The sequence below is a fragment of the Canis lupus genome, chromosome 16, assembly GCF_048164855.1.
Source record: "Canis lupus baileyi chromosome 16, mCanLup2.hap1, whole genome shotgun sequence".
NCBI lineage: Eukaryota > Metazoa > Chordata > Mammalia > Carnivora > Canidae > Canis > Canis lupus.
The window spans coordinates 13,018,928-13,041,079 of record NC_132853.1 but is presented as its reverse complement, the minus strand read 5'-3'; the positions used below and the strand labels follow the sequence as shown (position 1 = coordinate 13,041,079).

The following is a 22,152-nucleotide window of genomic DNA, read 5'->3' as shown; positions in this document are numbered from 1 at the left end:
AATATTGTACTCTTTTTGATGCTTTTTATTTTTTAAGATTTTATTTATTTATTCCTGAGAGACACAGAGAGAGAGAGAGAGAGAGAGAGAGAGGCAGAGACACAGGCAGAGGGAGAAGCAGGCTCCATGCAGGGAGCCCGACACAGGACTCAATCCTGGGACCCCAGGATCAGGCCCTGGGCTGAAGGTGGCACTAAACTGCTGAGCCACCTGGCCTGTCCTTTTTCTGAGGCTATTATAACTGGAATTGTTTCCTTAATTTCCTTTTTGGATACCTCATCTCAAGTGTACAGAAATACAACTGATATTTCTGTATTGATTCTATATCTTATAATTTTTCTATATGCATTTATTAGTTCCAGATTTTTGTGTATATTCCTTAGGGTTTTCTACATATAAAATCATGCCATTTTTATGAACAGAGATTTTACTTTTTCTTTCCCAATTTGGAAGCTTTGGGGGGGTGCTAATTGCTCCAAGTGGAAGTCAGAAGAGGAAAAGTATAAAAAATGAAGGAAGCTACAGACCTCTGCACAGCAAGCTTATTCGTCCCTTTGTCTATTGTGAGGCACAGAGGATCAAGTTCACTAGAATTTTCTCACATAAACCAGTAACCAGGCAAGGTGAACTAAGAGCTCCTTCCTGACAAAGAGATGGATGTTTGATGGCTACCAATTCTTGAAGACATTTCAACAAGGAAGTGGTCCCTGTTTATCTTTCTGAGAAATTTCTATACAAACCAGGGGTGTGATTTTGAGCAGGGAGCGTACCTTTGGATCCACGAGGGCCCCGGCCTTGATGAGGTACTTCACTGCATCTAGATGGTTGTTCTCTGCTGCTTCCATCAGTGGGGTTCTCTGGTCTTCTGAGCAGGTGTCGATATTAGCGCCCGCCTAGTGAAACCAGGACAGTTCAGGTGTGTAGGTAGAGCGCTCCTGCTGCAGCCCCCGCCCGGCATTCAGATGCTCCCAACACTTGCAAGCAGAAAGATCTCATGAGCTAAAATCATTTCTAGTAACTGTAACGGAGTCTTCAGAACCAAATTCAAAGACATGACTGCTCTACTACTGTCAAACCTTCAGTTCAACACGAGCATTTCTTGACAGAAAATGTTTACAGCACGTTAGTGACAATAACTTTAAGAAATGAGAAGTGAGGGCAGCCCGGGTGGCTCAGCGGTTTAGCGCCACCTTTAGCCCAGGGCGTGATCCTGGAGACTGGGGATAGAGTCCCATGTCAGGCTCCCTAAATGGAGCCTGCTTCTCCCTCTACCTGTGTCTCTGCCTCTCTCTCTCTCTCTCTCTCTGTATGTATTCTCATGAATAAATAAATAAAATCTTTAAGAAAAAAAAAAGAAAAAAGAAATGAAAAGTGATATGGAGGAATGTGGGGGCTGCTCTGCAAGAGCCAGCAGATGGGCAGTGACCTGGTCTACAGTGACCAAAGGACACCCTGACTCACTGACCTCTTTTTTCTGGCTGTTTTAAGCTGATTTCCAGTACTAAGAATTTTGAAGCAACTTCTAATTCTTCCAACAAAGTATGTACTTGGAAAGCTAGTGGTCCAGAAAAGACACAGAGATAAACTCCAGTATGTGTGAAACTTAAGTAGCCTCCAACGTTAAAATGTGTTGTGTGCTGTAAGCAAATCAGCTCCCTCACAATTTAAAAACCCTTTCCCATGGGGGAAAAACTGTCTAGTTCCTCAGACCGATGTACCAAAAGCTAGCATTTACTTTATAAAATAAATACTGGGAAAGTCTTACTATCTACAATTAAAAACAAAAGTAACAACAAAATGAGTTACAATATTTTTAAATAGACCTAGAGTGTTGCATGGGGAAACCATGGGACTGAGGTAGTTCAGGGAACCCTGAATGAGACTTCTGGCAAATTCCAGAGGGCAGGATGGGGCTGGGGGCCACAGACAGAGTTGAAGATCAGGCACCAACGCAAGGTCAGGGGTCAGAGGACCAGGCCCTGACTCCCAGGGACAGGTCTGAAGATCCACGACTGACTTCCAGGGTGCTCATCCAAAATCAAGGGCAACAAGTGACCAGCTCCACACAAGAACTCAGAGGTCCTCCCAGGGACACACAGACAATCAGAACTAACACCACAAAAGTTGGCCCAGAAGAAAATGATCATCACCAGGAGAAGGTAGGGAAGACCGAGAGACAAAACCAAAGAATCCCCAAGAACCCTGAGATGGAAGGAGAATACAAAGAAGACATTAAACCAGGTTTCCCTGACTGGGGAATTCCCACTGACTGATAGGATTCCCACCAGAGACAATGGTGAGAACAGGGAAGTGGGTCTTACGGGAAAAGCAGGATGAACTTTGGAGAGACTCCAGGCCACACACCAGGCAGGCCCCAACCCCCACACCTTCCCCAAAACCTCCCTGCGTGACCGTGCAGTGTGTGCAAGACCCTGTGTGGATAAGCAAGGTGTGTGCATGCAGCTCGTGAGGTATGTGCAGTCCATGGCAGGTCCCCAGGCTCAGAGATCTGTGCAACAGGTGTGGCTCTGTCCCTCCCCTCCAGGCTCTGTGATGATTAGAGCACACCTTCCTCTGTTAGAAAACCCCTCAAAGGCTCATGACGTAGCCGTTTAGAAGTTCAGCAGGTGGATGGCGAGCTCAGACCCAGCAGTAACACACAAGGAGGACAGGACAATGGGCACTCGAGAGTTGGGGAGCAGATGGAGGTGACCCGTCAAGGGGGACATGTGCCTGGATCCAGGATAAGGCAGCTGCTGTGAGTGACCAGTGGCTGGGATGCCATCCTGGAGCTAGATGTTCACCCGTGATCAGCACAGCTCTGAGCACAGGGAATACAGCTCAGCACATACTTCCTGCCATTTGTCAATTAAACTCAAACAGCAACATGCGGCAGGGCATGCCACACCACAGTGGGCTGGGCCCCAAATGAAGTAAGAGCTGTTTTCAGTGAGACCTCAGGAAGAAAATCAAACAGGATGGAAAGATCTCAAAACTGCTCTTCACAGGTGATGCTGGCTGTGAGGGAGCACTCCCCAGCCCTGACAGCACAGGAACACAGAAGGCTGCGAGCTTGCAACAGCAGTCGGCAGCTTCAGTGCTGCTCTGGGGCTGGAGAGAGGCCGTAGAACCAGAGCCCACCCAGTGGACGGTGTGGGGTGAGAGACACCCCAACAAAGCGGAACTGCCAAGAAACAATACCCCTGGATTTGGGACAAACTAGAAAACCCACTCCACCTCTTTCCTGGGGAATCTCAGGAAAGCAGCTCAGGTCCTAGAAGGAGGAAAATACACAAAATCACAGGCTCCCAGCTCAGGGAGTGAGCAGCCCGGGCCACCCAACATCAGGTCAGTGCAGAGGGTCTCAGAGAACAACACCAGAAAGAGTTTTCCACAGGAGATAACATTTTATTCTGCAGTTTAAGACACAGAGCTCCTGCAGCCTCAACTCTCCCTGACAGTGACTGACTTGGGGGTGGCAGGGGCAGGACTGGGACCAAAGCAGACACACTAGAATTCTTACTGTGTGACTCAATGAACATAAAGGCAGACACAGGTAAGTCTCATGATTTGAAAGTGCTTGTACGGTGGTCAAACCGGAGAGATGTAGAGATGGGCTCTCAGGTAAGAGCCTGGAGAGCCGCCCCTCCGGGAGGGTGGGCAGGGCTGTGTCCTGACCCAGGGTGAGGTGGGAACCACTTAGGGACATTTATTAACAGAATACTTATACCTTAAGGACTCTCCTGTATGCATCTTACATATACACGCTTTAATGTTTAAAAAAAAAAAAAAAAAAAAAAAAGGCCAAAGAGAAAATAGATCGTTTCAAGAGTAACAAGCAAACTTCTCAAAAGAACGCACAGAAGTCAGAAGGCAGTGGAACCATGCCTTAAATGAGGTGAGAGAAAACAACCAGCAACCTAGAATTCCAAGTCCAGGGAAATGTCTCCCACGAAGCCCCCACACTGGTGTGTGAGCTGAGGAGAGGCCTGGGCAGCCCCCACCCCAACCCCACACAGCACACAGGACCATCAAGGGCGACCCTGCCCTGCCACCATTCCACACAGCACTGGGCCTCCGGGCCACCCTTGCAGAAGCACAAACCATATCCATGCCTTCTGCGGCGGCTCAGAACGGAGACAGGAGGGCATCCCACTGGAGTGCTGCCCCCCGTCCTCTCCTTCAGAGCACTAACCAGCACTCATGGTCACTGCCTTGATGGCCATGCCAGCTGCCCCTGACTTCTCTCCAGTGAGCTCCTCCTCCATTGGATCAGCTGCCTACCACCATCACCGCCAAGAACCGACTGGTGCGTGACCACTCTGAGCAACCTTCTCAGCCACCCCAAGTCCTACTAGCCTTCTCTTAAACTCACGCCCAAGGCCTCTGGGGGGTTCCCTCCAAAATGGCTCAAGCTACCAAGGTAGTATGAGGCACTCCCACCCTCCCTCAACATCCGCAGCTCCCTCATCTTGTCCGTCTTAAGACACCTGCACATAGACCACTGAGTGACCTCTGGAGGTGAGAAAAAAAGAGTATGTAACCTCCACATGAGTAAAGAGAAAGGATGAGACAAAACAAATATCAACCCAAAAGAAGGCAACAAAGAGATTTTTAAAAATGTACGTGTTTGAAATGACTAAGAATCAAAACAACAGTATGACATCAGAAATACACTTAAATGCTAAAAATTACAGTAAATATTATCTAGACTAAAGGTTCCTATTAAAACACCAAGATGATGACACTGAGCTTTTTAAAAACCTAGCAACATGCTACTTAACAAGACACGTCCAAGCAGGGCTCTCTGGCATGAGATGGAGCCAGGAATCTACACCAATGGTGCATCTCTCCTAAGATACAAATGCAAACATCAATGGGGTCATGTCCTGCTCTGCCCACAGCCATCGCTTCCATCAGCACCGGTCAGAACATTGGTAAGAAAACACACTGGGAGAGCGGGGACGCGCCAGCAGAAGCCGTGGGGTCAACACAGACACAGGCAGGCTGAGGGGGGGAGCAGCTCGGGTTCCCCACCATGGACACCCCTGGCTCCCACAGAGACACATGCAGGAGGCAGCCACATGCACCCCTCTCCAGACAGCAGTGTCTGTGGGGCACCCAATGGAGACAAGGCCAGCACCCTCCATCAGCATTTTAGTACTTTAGATATGAACAAGCAGGAATCATCAGGCATTTGAGGAAAGAAAACTTTAAAAATGATACCAAAATGAACAGAGCAGCATAAAACTCCAAAATTACCATAATATCTTCAAAGAAACAAGAGAAGAACAGAGGTACAAAAAAGGAACTTTGAGGGAGCAAGAAAGGACTGGGAATCTCAAGGTCTGAGCACAGATTCAACATCCCAGAGGAGCTGCAGGGTGAGGTCGAGAACGCTGCCTGGGGAGGAACGGGAAAGAAAGATCTGGAGCGCAGCAGGACGCAGAGACCAGAGAATGAGTCCATACAGCCTAATGTGGGAGCAGGGGCTCTGGAGGGTGGGCCCAGAAACACAGGCCCAGGTGGCACCCACAAACCCCAGAACGAGGCACATGAATGCTTAGTCAACAGGACACACCCCAGACTCAAAAGACTGCTGCATCATGGTGAAATTTCAGACCAACGGGTTCAAGGACATTTCCTGAAACATCCAGACATAAAGGATCCACCTGAAACTGTCTCCAGCAGACAGTGGACCCAACATAGGCCAGGGTCTGCGCAGGGGTGTCCCAGAGGAGGAGGCATGGGAGCGCGCAGCAGGGCTCCCGGGTGCCACGGAGACAGGGCGCCGTCTGTGGGGACCCCCCCCCCCCCCCCCGCTAGGAGTGAACCAGCAGGATGCCAAAGACAATAGAAGCACACTCTGGTATGCACCACAGCCAGCTGTGGGAATACTGATGTGCATGCCCAACCCCAGGGCCCCCACTGCCTCAGCAGCACAAGCCACCATCAATCGAGGAGGACTGGTGGAAGGATGGGGTGCGTGCCAGGGCTGAGCCTTCCCACGCTCCCCAGTCAGTACCTGATGTTAAAAACCAATGTAAAATGGAAACAAAGACAGCAAATCAAAAGAGTGCAGTATAAGCAGCACATAATTGTCCGACACGCTGGTAAACGCCCAAGAGAAGCCGCAGGCCTGACAGCCGGGATAGAGGAACAGAAACGGGTTTTCTCTGGGAGTCAGTATGCGCTGTTTGACTTTTAGCTCTCAGACTATAAATCTCATGTTATTTTACTCGACAAAGACAAGAGAGAGTGGGTGGAGGGCTCTGTGGAGAGTAGTGCAGACCTGAATCAGCATGTGGCAGATGTCCACGTGCCCAGCCTCCGCAGCGGCATGCAGCGGGGAGCGCTTGTTCTGGTGCTCCATTTTGAAGTTGGGGTCAATTCCGTCAACTGCAAACAAATAGGTTTCACTGATTATCTTGGACGCAGCCTCTGGTTCCCACCACATCAGAGAGGTCATGAAGGCCTGAGTGGACAGACCACTGGGAACCAGCACTGCACAATACTGTCCTGTGTGTAGGTAAGAGGGAAGCCAGGCTCCAAGCACACTGATGAGACACAAAAGGAAGCATGCCAGCTTCACACAAAATTCACCAGGTGGCCCACTGCCAGGGATCACCTCACAGTATAAACCCCTTCCCTCACCACCCTTAATGCAGGGGCTCCCAGATTTTCTCTGGGGTCCCTTCTGCATTTTCAAACACTCCTACTCTCAGCCTTCCCCAGGCCAGGGGCAGCTGCTGAGTACACGGGCAACAGGCTCACAGGGCAGCTGTGCACACACGTGGCTTGGTACACATGATCCCGGCAGGCCTGCTGCGAATAGTTGGCTGACCAGCCACAGAGCAGCCAGGCAACCCCACCTTGCCTCAGCAATTAAAACTGCCATTTTGCTCAACACTGAATAACTTACATTTCTAGAACAAATCGTTCACTTTCTTTGATTATCAAATAAAGGGATTTTTAATCACTCCTTTGAGCCCAGAGAAACAAAGCCTCGAGCTGTGAGCTTGGAATCGAAATACTGCCCCTTCCTTGGCCAGAACAGAACTGGGAAGGGTCTAAGAGCACCAGCAGGCATGTCAACCATAGCATGAGTGTAGCACATCTTGCTCCACCCACAGCTGGCCCCAGCTCACTCATCTTCCTTTTTCTGAGTCTACCTTTTCTCTTAATTTAATCATACACCTAATTCCTCTTTTAAAATGAGAAATTCATAAAAACATTTCTATTGCCACGAATAACAGAGTATGAACATGGTGCACAGGATGAACACCAGTGGCCGCAGATCAGAGAAATAAGAAATAGATAAAGAGGAAAAAAAATGAGACCCACCTCCTGAGAAAAGGTAACAAATGACTACCTGCTCCTTGGGCCTCAGCGACAGGCACCAACCCCCAGTGGGAGTGACGGGCCGCTTACCCAGCATGAGCAGCACCTTCTGCAGCTCCCCTTGCCTGGCGGAGAAGTACAGCTGCTTCGGATGGAAGCGAAGCTTCTTGGGTCTGGGGGGAAAGCACGGACAGTGGTGACCACCAGGTACCCCACCCTGGCTCCCAGCTCACTGGCCACCACATACACACGCACAGAAGCACTCTGTAGGATGGGAAGGCCTAGATGACATCTACCTGCGGATGCCTCAGGGTCAAGGGCACCAAAGTCATCAGGCTCAGGCATCTCACAGGAAAAAACAACAGAAACGAGCAACTATCTTCTTCACCCACAACAGGAGAATGGTTCCTGAGGTTTCTGCATACTGTGACAACAATGATCCATCTCTTTGCAGCATGGGGTCAAGGGAGGCCGAGATGGTAGGAGCAGTGCTGTCACACCTGGCCCAGCCCGCCCCCTTCAGCAGGATGCGGTCTGGGCCTGGTAAGCGTGGCTGGTGGACACAACAGTCAGCATAACATCAGGGCCTCAGATGAGGCTAGAGACAGAGTGGATGCTACGGGCAACTCGGCCATGAGTCCCAACGCTGAGCTTCCCCTAAGTAAGAGTACCACGAAGACACCCCTGCCGGCAGACAGGCACACAGCCCCGAGGGAGGGTGTGGCCTGGCCTGAGGCCCTGTGAGCTAGGCTGGTGGGCTTCCCTGGAAGAAGGCACCTGCCTGGCTCACAGGTTACAGACCTAGGGCCATCCTACAGGGCAACACCACTGGGAGTTCCCACCTGACCCAACCCTTCATTTCACAGATGAGGAATCAGCCAAGCAGCATTTGCACTTATGTCCAGAGGTCAATGCCAGAGGTCAACAATATCCAGGGGAAATGTGTACAAAAGGCTCACCAGGACTGTCCTCACCTATAACTTCAAAGAAGTCACCTTTTGCTCTTATGTAATAGACAATTTGTAATAATTTCCTGAAACAGTATAAAAATATATGAATTGTCCTGGATGAACAACATTAATCAAAAAGCTGAAGCATTCTACAGTGACCTCCTTAGGAACACCCCCTAACCCTTCAGGGGAGCCCAGTGACCCTCAGGGGTGCCACACGGGGTACAGACCCTTGGGAATGCACTGTGGCCATACTGGAAGCACTGGGGGAGTTAAAGACACACGGGCGCAAACAGCCCAGTGGCTGACACAGAGGGAGAAGAAACCTGAAGGAAGGAATGTCCAGATGAGCAGATGTCAGAGGGTCAGGCCCTGAGCCACGTCTGAAAACACACACTGGTTCTTACTTTTCTGAGTCCAGAGCAATCAGAGCACTTTCCAAGGTCTCCTTCCCTGGTCCCTGCGAAAGGCCAGGGGCTGGCTTTCCCAACCCGGCTGGCCCTGTGGGGTCGAAGCCCTCGGCTGCCTGGGGAGCTGTACTCTGTGGCTTGCCATCTTCCAGCAGCGGGGGTCCAGCAGTGCTTTAAGGGAAGGAAACAAAAAACCCACTCAATTTTAGCCACATGAAAAACTGCTCCTTGTGGAAACCAATGAAAACACAGAAAATTATTTCCTCCAACCCTTCCAGCTATGCTGCTCTTCTGAGCATGAAAACAGCTTCAGACTTGTTCTGTTCAGTCCGTGCATCAGAGTCCACTTCAGGAGTAAATTCCCAGAAAAAAGTGACATTCAAAGTAAGGGCGGCTTTTCCAAGGATTACAGGACCTTGTTCAAGTTTGCTTTTGCAAATGAGGTTCCCAGCTGGAGCTATCAAACCCTCTGCTCTCCCCAGGGAAAGGAAATGCTCCTGGAAATCTGATTCAAAGTATGCAACATGTATAGATTAGCAGGGTTAACACAGAAAAACAAGAAGGAACTGGCCTTCTGTCAGTATTTAGTTTGATATAATTCAAGGCTCTTTTAAATGGCCTTCAATGAAGTTTTACTTTTCTCTATATCAGTGCCATATTTACTATGTTATATATTCCCAAAATGAACCCTTCCCTTAAAAGAGGAACATCTTTTTTCATTTTCATAGGGCTATCAAAATATAATGCAGTATGCATGCAGCTAAACCTAAGGTTTCACAGTAAACTCGTATGCAACAGATGCAGGGCTGTGCCTGCACACACACACATACAGGGCTCAGCATTTAAAGACACATCTCCAGAGCAGCTGACTGAGGCTGCACCAGGCACATACCTGCCTGTGGTAGTGTCAGCCCTGCCTTCCACCAAGGAATTTTTATCCTGCCCGGGGGCCAGCGTCACGGTGGAGGTTGTGTCCGCTTTTGCAATGGTCACCTCTTTGGCCTTAGAGATCTCCTCCCCACAGTGGGGACAGTAGCTGGCATTATTGACTCGAGAGGCACAGTCTTTGTGAAAGCGGTGAGAGATGCTGCTCTCAGGCTGACACTCCATAAAATTACCCTGAAAACAGGAAGACAAGAAATTATCATTTGAAATTAGGGCTAACATGTATGAAAGGAAACAAAGCGCCACTGAACCTATATGCGAGCGGCATGGGGCCGGAGGCCCTGAGGCCACCCAGCACTCCCAGTCCCTGGCTACGTAAGCAGAAGACCATATCCCACATCCATGGTGGGTCCACACATACCCCTGCTGCTTTTCTTTTATATCCCTCTCTTTTTTAATTTACTTATTTGAGAGAGAGAAAGCAAGAGCTTCCCACTAAGTGCAGTGCCTGATCAGAATCTGATCCCATGACCCTGAGATCATGACCTGAGCTAAAGCCAAGAGTCAGACACTTAACTAACTGAGCCACCCAGATGACCCCCTGCCCCACTGCTGTTTTAAAGAGAGAGAGTAAAGTGTGGAGAAGCCACCTGACTGCCCCTTACCCCCTGGGAGGCCAAGGCCTCACTCTCGGGCTGTTCTAACCCAAAGAGAGACCGCACAGAAGACCAGATCCCAAGAAGGACCCCCAGAGGACAAACCAGGAAAGAGAATCTCGGAAGAAAGTGTCAGGACGAACAATGCTCTGCAGAGATGACCCAGCACCACTGAGGGGCACGTCCAGCAAACCCCTGATGGCCTCAAAAAAGGGTTCTCACTGGGACGAAGGAGGTAAAGCCCCAGCGGGATAAGAAGCAGTGAGAGCAGTATGCTCTCGCCAGGAGCTAGGGGTCACTGGACACAGAGAAGCAAAAAGATGTGGAAGACAAGAAGGGCACACAGGGGTGAAATCCCAGGAGCAGATGCTGCAGAGAAGCTCCTAGCCTGTGTGGGGGGATCAGCTGTGGGCCAAGTGAACTGCAAGGCTCCACATGTTCTTATGGGCACAGGTATATGTGAAACGAAGTAAGTGACAAAAAAAGACCCTAAACCAAGAGATGAAGGCAAAGCAGAAGGCGAGGCAGGCCCGCCCAGGAGCAAGGCCACGGTGCGTTCAAACACATTGAGCAGGAGGAGGAGAGCTGAGGGCACCAGCTCACATGTCCCAGCTGTCCCCGGGAGACTGAAGACTCACATGGAGCAAAAAAAAAGAGCGTGTTAAAGGAGGTGGCCTCCAGGTGAGCCCCCGGACAGGAGCTGCTGCAAGGTGTCTGCCACAACTGTCAGCCAGCAGAGGGAGGGAGGGAGGAAGCACTGGCATTAGTATGCTTAGCAGGGGACCTGCACGGCGGGCTGGGCACTTACCGCTGTACAGAAGTAGCCACAGCCGGGACAGCATTGGTGCTTCACCATCCGGCCCCGGTGGTCTTCACACAGCACTAGGAGTGGCGCCTTGCTGGACGGGCGCATGAGCTCGTGCTTGACCACGCTGTTGGTGCACCTGCCCAGCTGCAATCACACAAGACCAGGGTCAGCGACACAGACGTTGGGGAGGGGCCCAGCAGATGCAAGTCTGAGGGCTCCATGTAAGGTTGGGAATAGAGGGAAGCAGGACTCCATCCGCACGTCTGCCAGAACAGAACAGTTAGCCTGACAGGTGGTCATACACAGTGTCAGAGGAGCAAGTGGTTAACTTGGCAAATCAAGGAAAACATCCTGGGCAAGTTGAGGTGTAGGCCAGAAATGAGGAAAAATGGACATACACCAGGCCATACAGAAAGGATGTCATGGGCCAGCAGTTGGACCTCACTGCGAATCCACAAACACACAAGTGGTCAGGGTGACCAGGGCAAAACATCAGAGGGCAACATGTAAGTGGCAAAGACAATGGGCTAAGTGTGGCCCAGGTGTACCCCCACAGCTGCTCACCCCTGAGGGGGACCCCCTGCCCTGCCCCAGCACTGCTCAGCCAGCTATGTCCCCTCACCCCCACCAAGTGATCCAGAGTTGGCCAACAGCAAGGCCCAGACCCACCTTCCCCAACCCACATCTGCTCCCGTGGTGCAAGCAAAGACAAAGCACAGAGACTAAAGCTACCAAGTGGTAATCAGCAGCAGTATGACAAGCACAAGACAGGGCAGGAGGAGAAATGTGTAAGAAACTGTCACCAGCGCCTCTAACCAAACAGACCCTGTGGCCATTCTCATGCTGGAATGGAGGCTATAACGGAAGACACACTCGGGGAACATAAATGAGCTCTCGGAAATCAGAAGTAAGGTGGAAGAAAGGGAGATTTCCACAGAAATGCTGGAATAAAGATGGGGGATTTTCTGAAAGTGAAGCAAAAAGACACAAATAGGGAAAATAGAGAAGAAAACTAGAGACACCACCTAGAGGACCTAAAATAAAGATAACATGTAGACTCTGTAAGAGTCTTCTGGTAACAGGATCCCAGGTCCTCCCTCCCACCTTTGTGTCACGCACTTTAATTTCATATGTGCTAAAACCCCACAGGGTATTGCTATTATTTTTGCTTTAAATGATTATCTTTCAGACTGATTAAACATAGAAGTAGTCTTTTTTTTTTTAAAGATTTTATTTATTTATTCATGAGAGACACAGAGGGAAGGAGGGAGGGAGGGGTAGAGAGGGAGAGAGAGAGAGAGAGAGAGAGAGACAGAGAGAGAGAGAGAGAGGCAGAGACACAGGCAGAGAGAGAAGCAGGCTCCATGTAGGGAGCCCGATGCGGGACTCGATCCCGGGTCTCCAGGATCACGCCCTGGGCCGAATGCAGGCACTAAACCGCTGAGCCATCCAGGGATCCCACATATAACTAGTCTTTGATTGACCTTCATTTAGACCCTATACAGGGAGAGAAAGGGAGGGTACATGAGCTGGAAGGATGTGCACGCCCCTGCTTGTGTGGGAGGTGGGCAGCCTGGGACACCAGCATGCTCTCCACAGGGCCATAGTGATCACTGCAAAGACTTCGCCAACGACAATAGAACAGCGAGGAGCAATCTCAACATAAACAGGAAACTGTGTCCAATACAGAGCTCTTGACTGAGATAAAGTATTTCCAGAATACAAAATCTAGATATCAAGGTTTGCTTGCCAGCAACCTTTTGTGAGAAGCTACTGAAGGTCATGCACCACCCATATGAGAAAGCTATGACCCAAACTTGATGTGCTGAAAATCTCTATGGAAACATGCAAACCCATGGTCCAGGACCGAATCTGTAACAGGTACAAAGAGAACGAAAAACAAGAAAATTATTAACTCAGGAAAATAAAAACTTATTTAGGAGAAGAAATGTAATCCAAGCATGCCAACTGGCTCAGCTGTGAGCATTCCCATAGTGTGTTATGAAAACCACAAATACATTTATAACAAAAATGAAGACAGAATGCAGACTGCAGGTGGGGCAATGAGGGAGGAGTGGGATTAACAGAGGAGCACCTCAGCATAGTCAGAAACCAGCAGGCAGAGTCTCTTTAGTAGACACTCAGGAAATGATAGCAGAAAGTGGGTTATGGAAAACAATAACAATACAAGGAAAAATTGAAAGAGGTCAAAGTGGCTGCCCCCAGGGAGGGAGACCGGGAGAGCCAGCAAGAAGAGCTGGAATTCTCAGACTGCCATGCAGTCAAGCTGACATCTGACAACATTGCAGACATTTATAGTTGTCACAAGCAGGAGATAAGATGCTGCTAAACATCCAGCCAACAAACAGGATGGTCCCACACAGAGAATCATCTGGTCCAAAGCAGCAGAGGCGCTGCAGCAGAGGGGTTCCACTCAGGTTCTGAGCACACGGCCAAGAGCCAGAACAGGCCATACAAGGAGACTGGGAGGCACCGTAATGCCACACAAGCACACTGGGAATGTTAGAAAAGTCAAATAAAAATGGTAGAAAAAAATATGAAAACAGACAAATGCATGTGACTGGCTCTTGAGTACACTTGACAAGGAAAAAGAAATTATTGAACTGAAAAAGGTTCAATGTAATTAACCCAAATCTAAAATAGAAATAGAAAAAAGAGCAGAGCATCCACCAGCTTAGACAATATCACGTAAGCTGACACATGTGTGACTGGAGTGTGAGACAAGGGAGCACAGCCAGGTCGAGAAGTAAGGACTGCCAGGTGAAAAGGCTCAAGGATAAGTCAGCACCAGATCAAAGTCCAAGAGGATCAGAGAGACCAGAGGAGAAGAATCGAAAGAGCAAAACAAAAGAAAGAGCAAAACCATGCCACTCAGGTCCAAAGACAAAGAGAAAACCTTGGAGGAGCCACAGAAAAACCCAAAATCACATACAGAGGAACAAAGCCAGGAAAGGCAGCCAGCGTCCTCGTCCAAAACCATGAACATGACACAGCTGCGGACTCTACAGGTGCGGAGAAGTCCACACCTGTGAAAATACTGTCCCAGATGAAGGCAGAACAGAGACATTTCCAGGCCCACAGGAGTGAGAGAACTCACTGCCCACACAGCCCCACACTGGGGACGGCCACGAGGCAGGGTCCCAGGCTCTGACCGAAGAGAGGGGGAGTGGTCCCTGTGTAGGGTCTAAGTGAAGGTCAATCAAAGACTACTTGTATGTTTAATCAGTCTGAAAAATAACTATTTAAAGCAAAAATAATAGCAATACCCTGTGGGTTTTAAGTACATACGAAATTAAGATGTGTGACACAAAGGTGGAAAGGAGGACCTGGGATCCCATTACCAGAAGACTCTTACAGGAGGCCAATGGGTGTGGCATCAAGTGCAGGTCACCGTGACAAATTAAAGACAGTGCTGTTAACCCCGGGGCAGTCCTTGCAGACGTCCAATGATGATGCACGTAATGAAGCACATGGTCAGGTCACAGCCTAACAGTGGCAACCACAGCATGAGGTGGGGATGACCAGAGCATGCTGACTCAAGGACAGACACTGCTAGGTCACATGAGGAGTAAAGCCCAAATACATGTCGTCTAGAGAATCCACTTTCAACTTAAAGACAAAGACAGGGGCAGCCCAGGTGGCTCAGCAGTTTAGCGCCACCTTTGGCCTGGGGTGTGATCCTGGAGACCTGGGATCCAGTGCCATGTCGGGCTCCCTGCATGGAGCCTGCTTCTCCTTCTGCCTGTGTCTCTGCCTCTTTCTGTCTGTGTGTCTCTCATGAATAAATAAATAAAATCTTAAAAAAAAAAAAAAAGACAAAGACGGTGGAAAGGGAAAGGATGGGCAACATGTGCCCCGCAGACATTCATCACAGGAAACCCCAGCTGGCTGTGTGAGCACCAGGCAGATGAGGTCTCCGGACAGCCCCAAAGAACATGTGTACACACTAAGGGCCTCAACACACATGAGCCAAGCTGACGGTCAGGAAGAAGAAAACCCCAACTTCAGCTGACGAATCAATCCCACACGCCTTCCTCAGCAACAGAACTGGTGGACAGAGTCAGAGAGCCTTGAAAAACCTGAACAGCAGGTTCCCCACAGCAGTGGTGGTCATGCGACTGCATGTTTCACACACAAAAAAGTGAGTTTTACTGTGTAAAGTGTGCCTCAAAAAAAGCCACCTGACCAAGAAAACAGACAAGGGCGCTTGTTTTGGGAAGGGATGCCTGCTAGCAGCTGAACATGAGATGAGCAGACCATCAAAACAAAAACAATCTTGGGAAAAACAGCAGCGGCCTAAGAATTTTCTGGAAGCCCACACGAAATAGCAACTAGGTGGCAAAGCCACAATCACAAGACAACACTTACAACAGAATCAAGCTATCATGCTGTAAGACTCCAGTGTCTGGAAGCACACCCCATTTAGCCACGAGGCACACACCACACAGATGTTGGAGTACAAGAAGGAAGACAGAGGCGGTGTCTGGTGGACACAAGGACAGGGATACTGAAACACGAGAAGTCATCATGCGAAAGCCCAGTAGGGAGCACTGGGGGAGGGCGGCCGCAACCTGGGGCCAGGGTGGTCCAGCCTCCAGGAAATCTCAAAACCCTGGGCTAACATCTCCTAAAGGCTTGCAGAGGGAGTGAACAGTCTGGCCTGTCTCTGCATTAAGCTGCAGATGTATGTGGAGGGCAGAGGAACAGTGGAAGAGTACCATGCATGTAGGACCCACAACCTCTAGATGATGAAGCCACGTGGCCCAGGTTATTCCACAGAAAAATTGAAAAGAAAAGAAAAGGAGGGGGAATATGTGTAAATTAAAAGATAAAAGGACAACAGTGTCTACGGGCTCATATACAGATGCCGAGGACATTCAGAAACACAGGGACGTGAGCACTAGCGATGGCAGGATGGGGCCACTCGGGCCTGGGTCAGATTCTGAACCCTGGTGCAAGCTTATCAGAGTTTAATACCCTAGACAGACTCAGGAGGCCACACGGGTGTCTTGTATTATTTTCTGGATCTATGTTTCATCTTACAACACATTGAATACAGTAGAGACCGTGAGTCCCTCAGATGCTAAAGGAAAGGAGAGAGGGAAGGAGGGAAGACATACAACCCAGCCCCTGGGACGGAAGGACACCAACTCCTCACTCTGAAAAAGAGAGAAGGGGAAAAAAGAGAAAAAAAAAAAAAAAAAGGACCAAGTAGCTATTTATTCCATCTCTCCAGTATGAAGTATGCTTCTGGGGTGCCCAGTGGCCCTAGCCAATGAGAAAAACTGTTCTGTACTCAGGGGTCTGGCCAGAAGCTGCAAGAGAGACGGCAGGCCTGCAAGATGACAGTTCTGCCCGGCCTCTGGGGTCCCGCCTTAGTCCTGCTGCTGCAAGGAGGGTGAGCTTGCTTACTTCATGATCCACACTTTCCGTAGCCATGCACTGGTTGTTGGCCAGAGTGGTGATCTCTCGGCTTTTCGGGGTTTCCATCCGGCAGCTGCAGAGGGGCACCTCCTGAAGGCCATCCGTCTCCACCACGTCAGGACCATTGGCCAGCCCTAAAGTCACAGATACACATGAGTGTCACGCACAGCACAGCACATGCCCAGACAGGCTTCCACTACGCTCAGGGGCACAGAGTCCCCGCCTCCAGATGGACGTCCAGAAAGCGACCAATTACATAGTCTTTCTGGAAATCTCATGTGTAAGGAAATAAAACACCACCAGTTACTTTGCTGGTACAAGCAGCATTGCAGAGCAAGGGACGGCTCAGAGAGTGCCCATGGCCAGTGGGGCTGGGAGGGGAACCTCTCCACTAGCACACACCAGCCAGGCTCACAAGAATTACTTGGTCATCCATGTTCTCAGGAGCCAGGACCCAGACCCAGTCTTCAGAGAGAGACTACACCTTCATCAGCTACTCCTAAATCTTGTGGTTTTCACACAAAAGCATTCGATACATGTTAAGACCTTGTTTCCCTCACTTGGTTTTAGAACTGCAGCCAAAGAAACACAAACATTAGATTCCATTTGGGTTTACTTATTACCCAGACTGTTTGCTAGAGAGGAGAGAAAAGTTGAGGGACGCTAGGCTAACAATGACAATAGCAACAAGGGTGGTACATCTTATCTCCTTCTCATCCCCAATTTACGGTGAAGATGCCAGGGGAGAAGGAGGGCCCGCAGCCCACATCTGAGCATAGCCAGAGCTGGCCTCGAGGGGCAGAAGTGCAGGCTAGCTGCCAGAGATATCCCTAATCCAACCCGGCAACAGGGTCTGGCTGCTTCCAAAGGAACACATTTCATGTTCTCCTCTGTGAGACAGCCAAAGTAGAAACAACAGGGGACTGACATGTTCAATGCTCGCCATTAGCTCTTAGGTAAGAGTAACAGATTCTAGGGGAGCCTGGGTGGCTCTGTAGGTTGAGCATCCAACTCTTGATCTCAGCGAGGTCTTGATCTCAGAGTCATGAGTTCAAGCCCAGTGTGGAGCCTACTTAAAAAAAATTTTAAAAGGAAAAGAAAAGAAAAAAGGAAGAGAGAGAGAGAGAGAATAATGGACTCTTGTTGCCACCCATACGAGTGGGCCCACAAGGGGTCAGAGAACATCCCCTCACTGCCCACTGCTACCCTGGTGTATAATCTGAGGCTGGTCCTTGCCAGAAGACTCTGAACACAGGATCCTCCATGACTGGCAGCAGGAGCCCACATACCATATCTGCCCTGTGAAAACACCGAACCTCTGGGTCACCTATACCCCAAAAGAGTGATGGCCTTCCTTCATGAGGAAACAGGGAAATTGTGAGCGAGAACTAACATCAGAATCACCACAAGTTTAAAACTGGGAGAGCCCTGGTAAGGACTCCGCTTAGCAAGTGGATCTTACAACAAAGACGACACAGGCTGCGTAAGGGGCCAGCCAGCAAGGCCAAGAAGGCTGAGGGTAGGACTGAGGACCAGGCCTTCGGATTTAGCTTCTGGCACACATGGACAATGTGGCAGCAGCTCAGACGCCTCCCGAAAGTGAGGTGTGCCCATGTCTCCAGGAGGGGCGCCACAGGAATGGCTCAAAAGCACCCTACCCGAGTGCCCACTGCCCCTGAGCTCTGGTCACCCCCAAAATCCCGTCATCCACTCCTGCTGAGACCAAAATGTCACTCAACTTCAACACGGCAGACCTAGCAGCAAAGGCACCAAAGAGGAGGATGTGCAAGTGATGACGTCTGATTGTGCCCAAACATTCTTGAGGCTCAAGCCTGGACCCTCTGAACCTATGACCCAGAACCATCCGCTGCCCTCTGCACCCTTCACCAGGGTACATCCCCCCAGGCCTCTAGTGAGCCCGAGGTGCTCCGTCCCTCCTCTCTAGCCTTGGGCGTCTCCCTTTGAGTGTCCAAACCACAGATACTTGAAGGCACAGGGGCAAATGTAACACTTGTTTTTTCCATGTGCTGATTCTCTAAACCAAAAGTATGACTGGACCAATCCCTGACTGATCAATCCGTGGTTACCAAAGAAAGATAAAGTTTAGAAACTCAACTTACAAAATGTCACTTTTTCCTACTTCTCCAACTCGGCTCCCACCAGTATGGCGCTTACTTTCACCAGAAAGAGAATATAAGCACATAAACACACAAATCTCCCAGTGCTCAGCTAACGAACTGGGGTAAGCCCAATATCACAGCGCTCGTGAACAACAGGTATTTCCACTGTCCTCCCCACTGCCTCCTCACCTCCAACACTGGGGCACAGTAGAAGGGCATCGGATTAAGCCAAGTACTATTCCCAGCTAACATCCAAATCTGTACTGTCCTGAAACAAACCTGAAAGCAGGTTTAGAAAAATTGCACCTCATGTGGAAAGAAAGCATGAAAGGCCTGTGCCAACAACTTCACACGAGGGAGGCGTTCTGCTCCATCTGATGCAAGAAGAAAAATGGGTTTCTCTGATGGACAAGCTATACTTTGTGTCTTCAGCTAAAAGGTATGATTTCCCACATTACAGAGGTGATCAAGATTTCTCTAGTGTTCAAAACAGTAAAAGCTAGTTATTTGTCCTCTGAAGACTGACAGGTTAAACCCGTCTAGCAGCACACAAACCACAACTGCAAGGTCCATGTGGAATGTAAATAACTCTGGGATTTTACATTTTCCCCATATTACATTTCAAACAAATTTTCCAAAATAGTCAGTGATTAGTTACTTTTCATTGATGAAGGGTTTTTTAATGGTTCAAGAAGAGCAAGCAGTGGCAGAGACGCAACCCCGCAGAACTCAGACCAGCTGACTATCCCCAGGCCCAGAACCCAGGGAGCTGTGGGTTTGCCCACACCTTCAAGGCCCAAACCAGCACTAGGTGTGCCCTTCGTTCCAGTACAGAACCCGAGGCACCAACCACGATCAGAATCAGAGATGATGACCAAGCCACACTACTAGAAATTACACCACTTGTGTATTTCCTGAAACACAGCCAGGGCAGGACACCTTGCCATCGGGAACTCTACCTAAAAATGTGTGTGGCCGATGGACAGAGTGTGGTAGGCCATGACCACCAACCACCTGCTCCTGTGGGAAATGTGTCACTGCAGAGCTGTGGGTGACTGGGCAAAGGAGCCGGGTGCATCCACTCAGGCCACCTTTCAGGGATGCAGTTCATCAAACGTTCCATTATTACCCACCAGGGGGCATCATGGCAATACCAGGCCACCCCCAGCAAACAAAGAGCAAGATGGTGCCCCGCCTGGTCACAGCTGCCCCTTCACCTTCCACTTGTGAGGGCAGCGTCCCCTTGACACGGAGATCCAGGGAGTCGAGAGAAACCTCCATGTACCCCGTGCTGTCTCCTGGTGCTGCCTGCTCTGTGCTTCCTGAAGATGACGTGTATGCTTCAGAACCTGCGTTCAAAAGAGCCTCATGAAACACTGCACCGGCCCTGCCTCCCCAGCAGAGACCACAGGGATGCTAATTAACCCATTCCAAACTATACACACCACCCTGCCCAGGACACTATGGCCTCACTCCTTTTCTTTCCTGGGCTTGTCTTGCTAATCCCATTTCCACAGATTGTTCATGGGAGGAAGGGGAGCTGTATCAAGAAAGACAAGGAATGGATGTGTGGAAACATGTTTCTCTGTAACTATACCAGATAATCAAGGAAACAAACACATGGTACATAAACATCCTTAAACACTACTTTAAAAATAAAACAAAAATTCTGATCTCAGGTTTGAAAGGCCAGCTGAGGCAAAGTAGCGGAGAAGCTACCCCACGTGTGCAGTGTTGCTGGGAAATCTGCCCGACCCCACATCTGAGTTCAGGCTTCATGGGAAACGTCCCCCTCTCAGCCATGGTGCTGTACAAAGGGCATCACAACCAGAGGTGCAACACGACCTGAATACAACGGAGGGGCCTATGAGATGGGTGCTGCCCAGACTGCGGCTTCCCGTGCCCTTGAGGCCTGCCCACAGTCTCTGGAGAACACACATGGGCACCTGCACAGTGACTTCACTGAGGAAGACTGTGAACAGTACATGCTCACCCAGGATAATACCCAACACCAGCAAAGGGCAGGTGCTCATTTTCCACAGCTAAGCTTCCACACACCCATCATTGATGTTACATCAGTGATCACAGAGAAGTGAGCCATAACATGGAGCAGTGGGGCACTGAGGCCCCCTGCTGCACCGGAGCTCACCGACAGACAACAGGAAGCCAAAGGCAGTACGAGCTCCTCATCACCCATGTGAGGAACACGAGTAGTATGCAACTTTAAACAGTCTACAGAAAGAAAGAAAAATTGAGCCCCTATGTGAATAACCATGCGGGCATGCGTCTCTCACACGATATCCAAGTCTTGAGTCTACCAACACTTTTGTCAGCCAGCATAAAAGCCACATCGGCCAGTCATCCACAGTGAAGAGAAAAGGAAATGTGTGAGTGAAAGCGATGGAGCTCACAGGAGGCTCAAGGGCGCCACACACAGCTCTCCTCTGGGCTTCAGGGGACGGCTCTGCCTCCCTGACATTCACTTAACAAACCTCCTTGGCATCAGGGGCTAGAGAGGAGAAGCTAATGTAACTGGAAATCAGAACAAGCTCCCTGGTGCTGCAGTGCTGGCGTAAAGATAAACGAGCAAATGCAACCATCCACACATCCACTGTCAACCAAGGTTCAAAGGGCCACACAGAGAAAGAAGTCAAATCAAGCAGAGGGACAGGAACAACTAGGTGCCTACACGCAAAAGGAGCCTGGCCCTGCACATGCACTGACTCAAATGGGTCAGAGACGCACACACAAGACCTAATACTGTACAACTTCAAGAAGAAAACACAGGATAAGATCTTTGTGACCTGATTTAGTCAAAGGTTTCTGGGATCATGAAAAGCATGAATTTTAAAAGAAAATCATTCATAAACTAGATTCACAAAATTTTTGAAACTTTTACTAAGCACATACATATGCAAAATGTGTATATAACTAAAGACTTGTATCCAAAATATTGGAAGAACTCTTCCAACTCAGGGAGAAGGCATATGATCTGATTTTGATATGAGCAGGAAAGAGAAACCTTTACAGAAGAAGTCGTGCAAGGCCACTGTGTGCACTCAACAAGAGTGCACTCAACTACTCAACAAGAAAAGTGAGGGCACAGTGAGGCCTATGGCATCCCAGCAGCACTGGGACCAAAGAGACCAACCTAAGTGTGGCAAGGACCCAGAGGAGCGGAGCTCTCCTGCTGCTGTGGGAATGTAAAAGAGGGCAATACTCAGGTTTTCTACTGAAAACTGCTTGGCAGTTCCCTGAAAAGTCAGACAGACAGCATCCAGCTCAGCCATTCCACCCCTAGGTACTTACCAAGTATAAAGGAAAGTATCTGATCGGTAAGACTGTATACAAATGCTCCTGGCAGTTCTATTTGTAAGAAGCAAAAACTGGAGAGAACCCAAAGGTCCATAGCAGGTGAAGGATAAGCCACGGACAGCCATCCACCAGTGCTTCCTGGCCAGCCATCCACTACTACCACAAACGCAGATGACGTTAACTGTTATGACAAAGAAGCCAGACAGGGGTAGGGTACCTACC

At 49.5% G+C, this 22,152-nt stretch overlaps 1 protein-coding gene across 8 annotated transcripts in view; it reads right to left on the bottom strand.

The window, feature by feature from the left end:
* EHMT1 (euchromatic histone lysine methyltransferase 1) overlaps positions 1-22,152 on the bottom strand; it is a 144,896-nt gene that overhangs the window by 26,795 nt on the left and 95,949 nt on the right. For all 8 annotated transcript variants that reach the window (XM_072778898.1, XM_072778900.1, XM_072778897.1 and 5 more), the window contains 8 exons: positions 19,833-19,964; positions 16,484-16,629; positions 11,051-11,194; positions 9,594-9,820; positions 8,699-8,872; positions 7,432-7,514; positions 6,293-6,399; positions 771-893 (listed from right to left, as the gene is read on the bottom strand). In XM_072778898.1, coding sequence (XP_072634999.1) covers positions 771-893; positions 6,293-6,399; positions 7,432-7,514; positions 8,699-8,872; positions 9,594-9,820; positions 11,051-11,194; positions 16,484-16,629; positions 19,833-19,964 — 1,136 coding nt within the window. The remainder of the gene's footprint in view (positions 1-770; positions 894-6,292; positions 6,400-7,431; positions 7,515-8,698; positions 8,873-9,593; positions 9,821-11,050; positions 11,195-16,483; positions 16,630-19,832; positions 19,965-22,152) is intronic.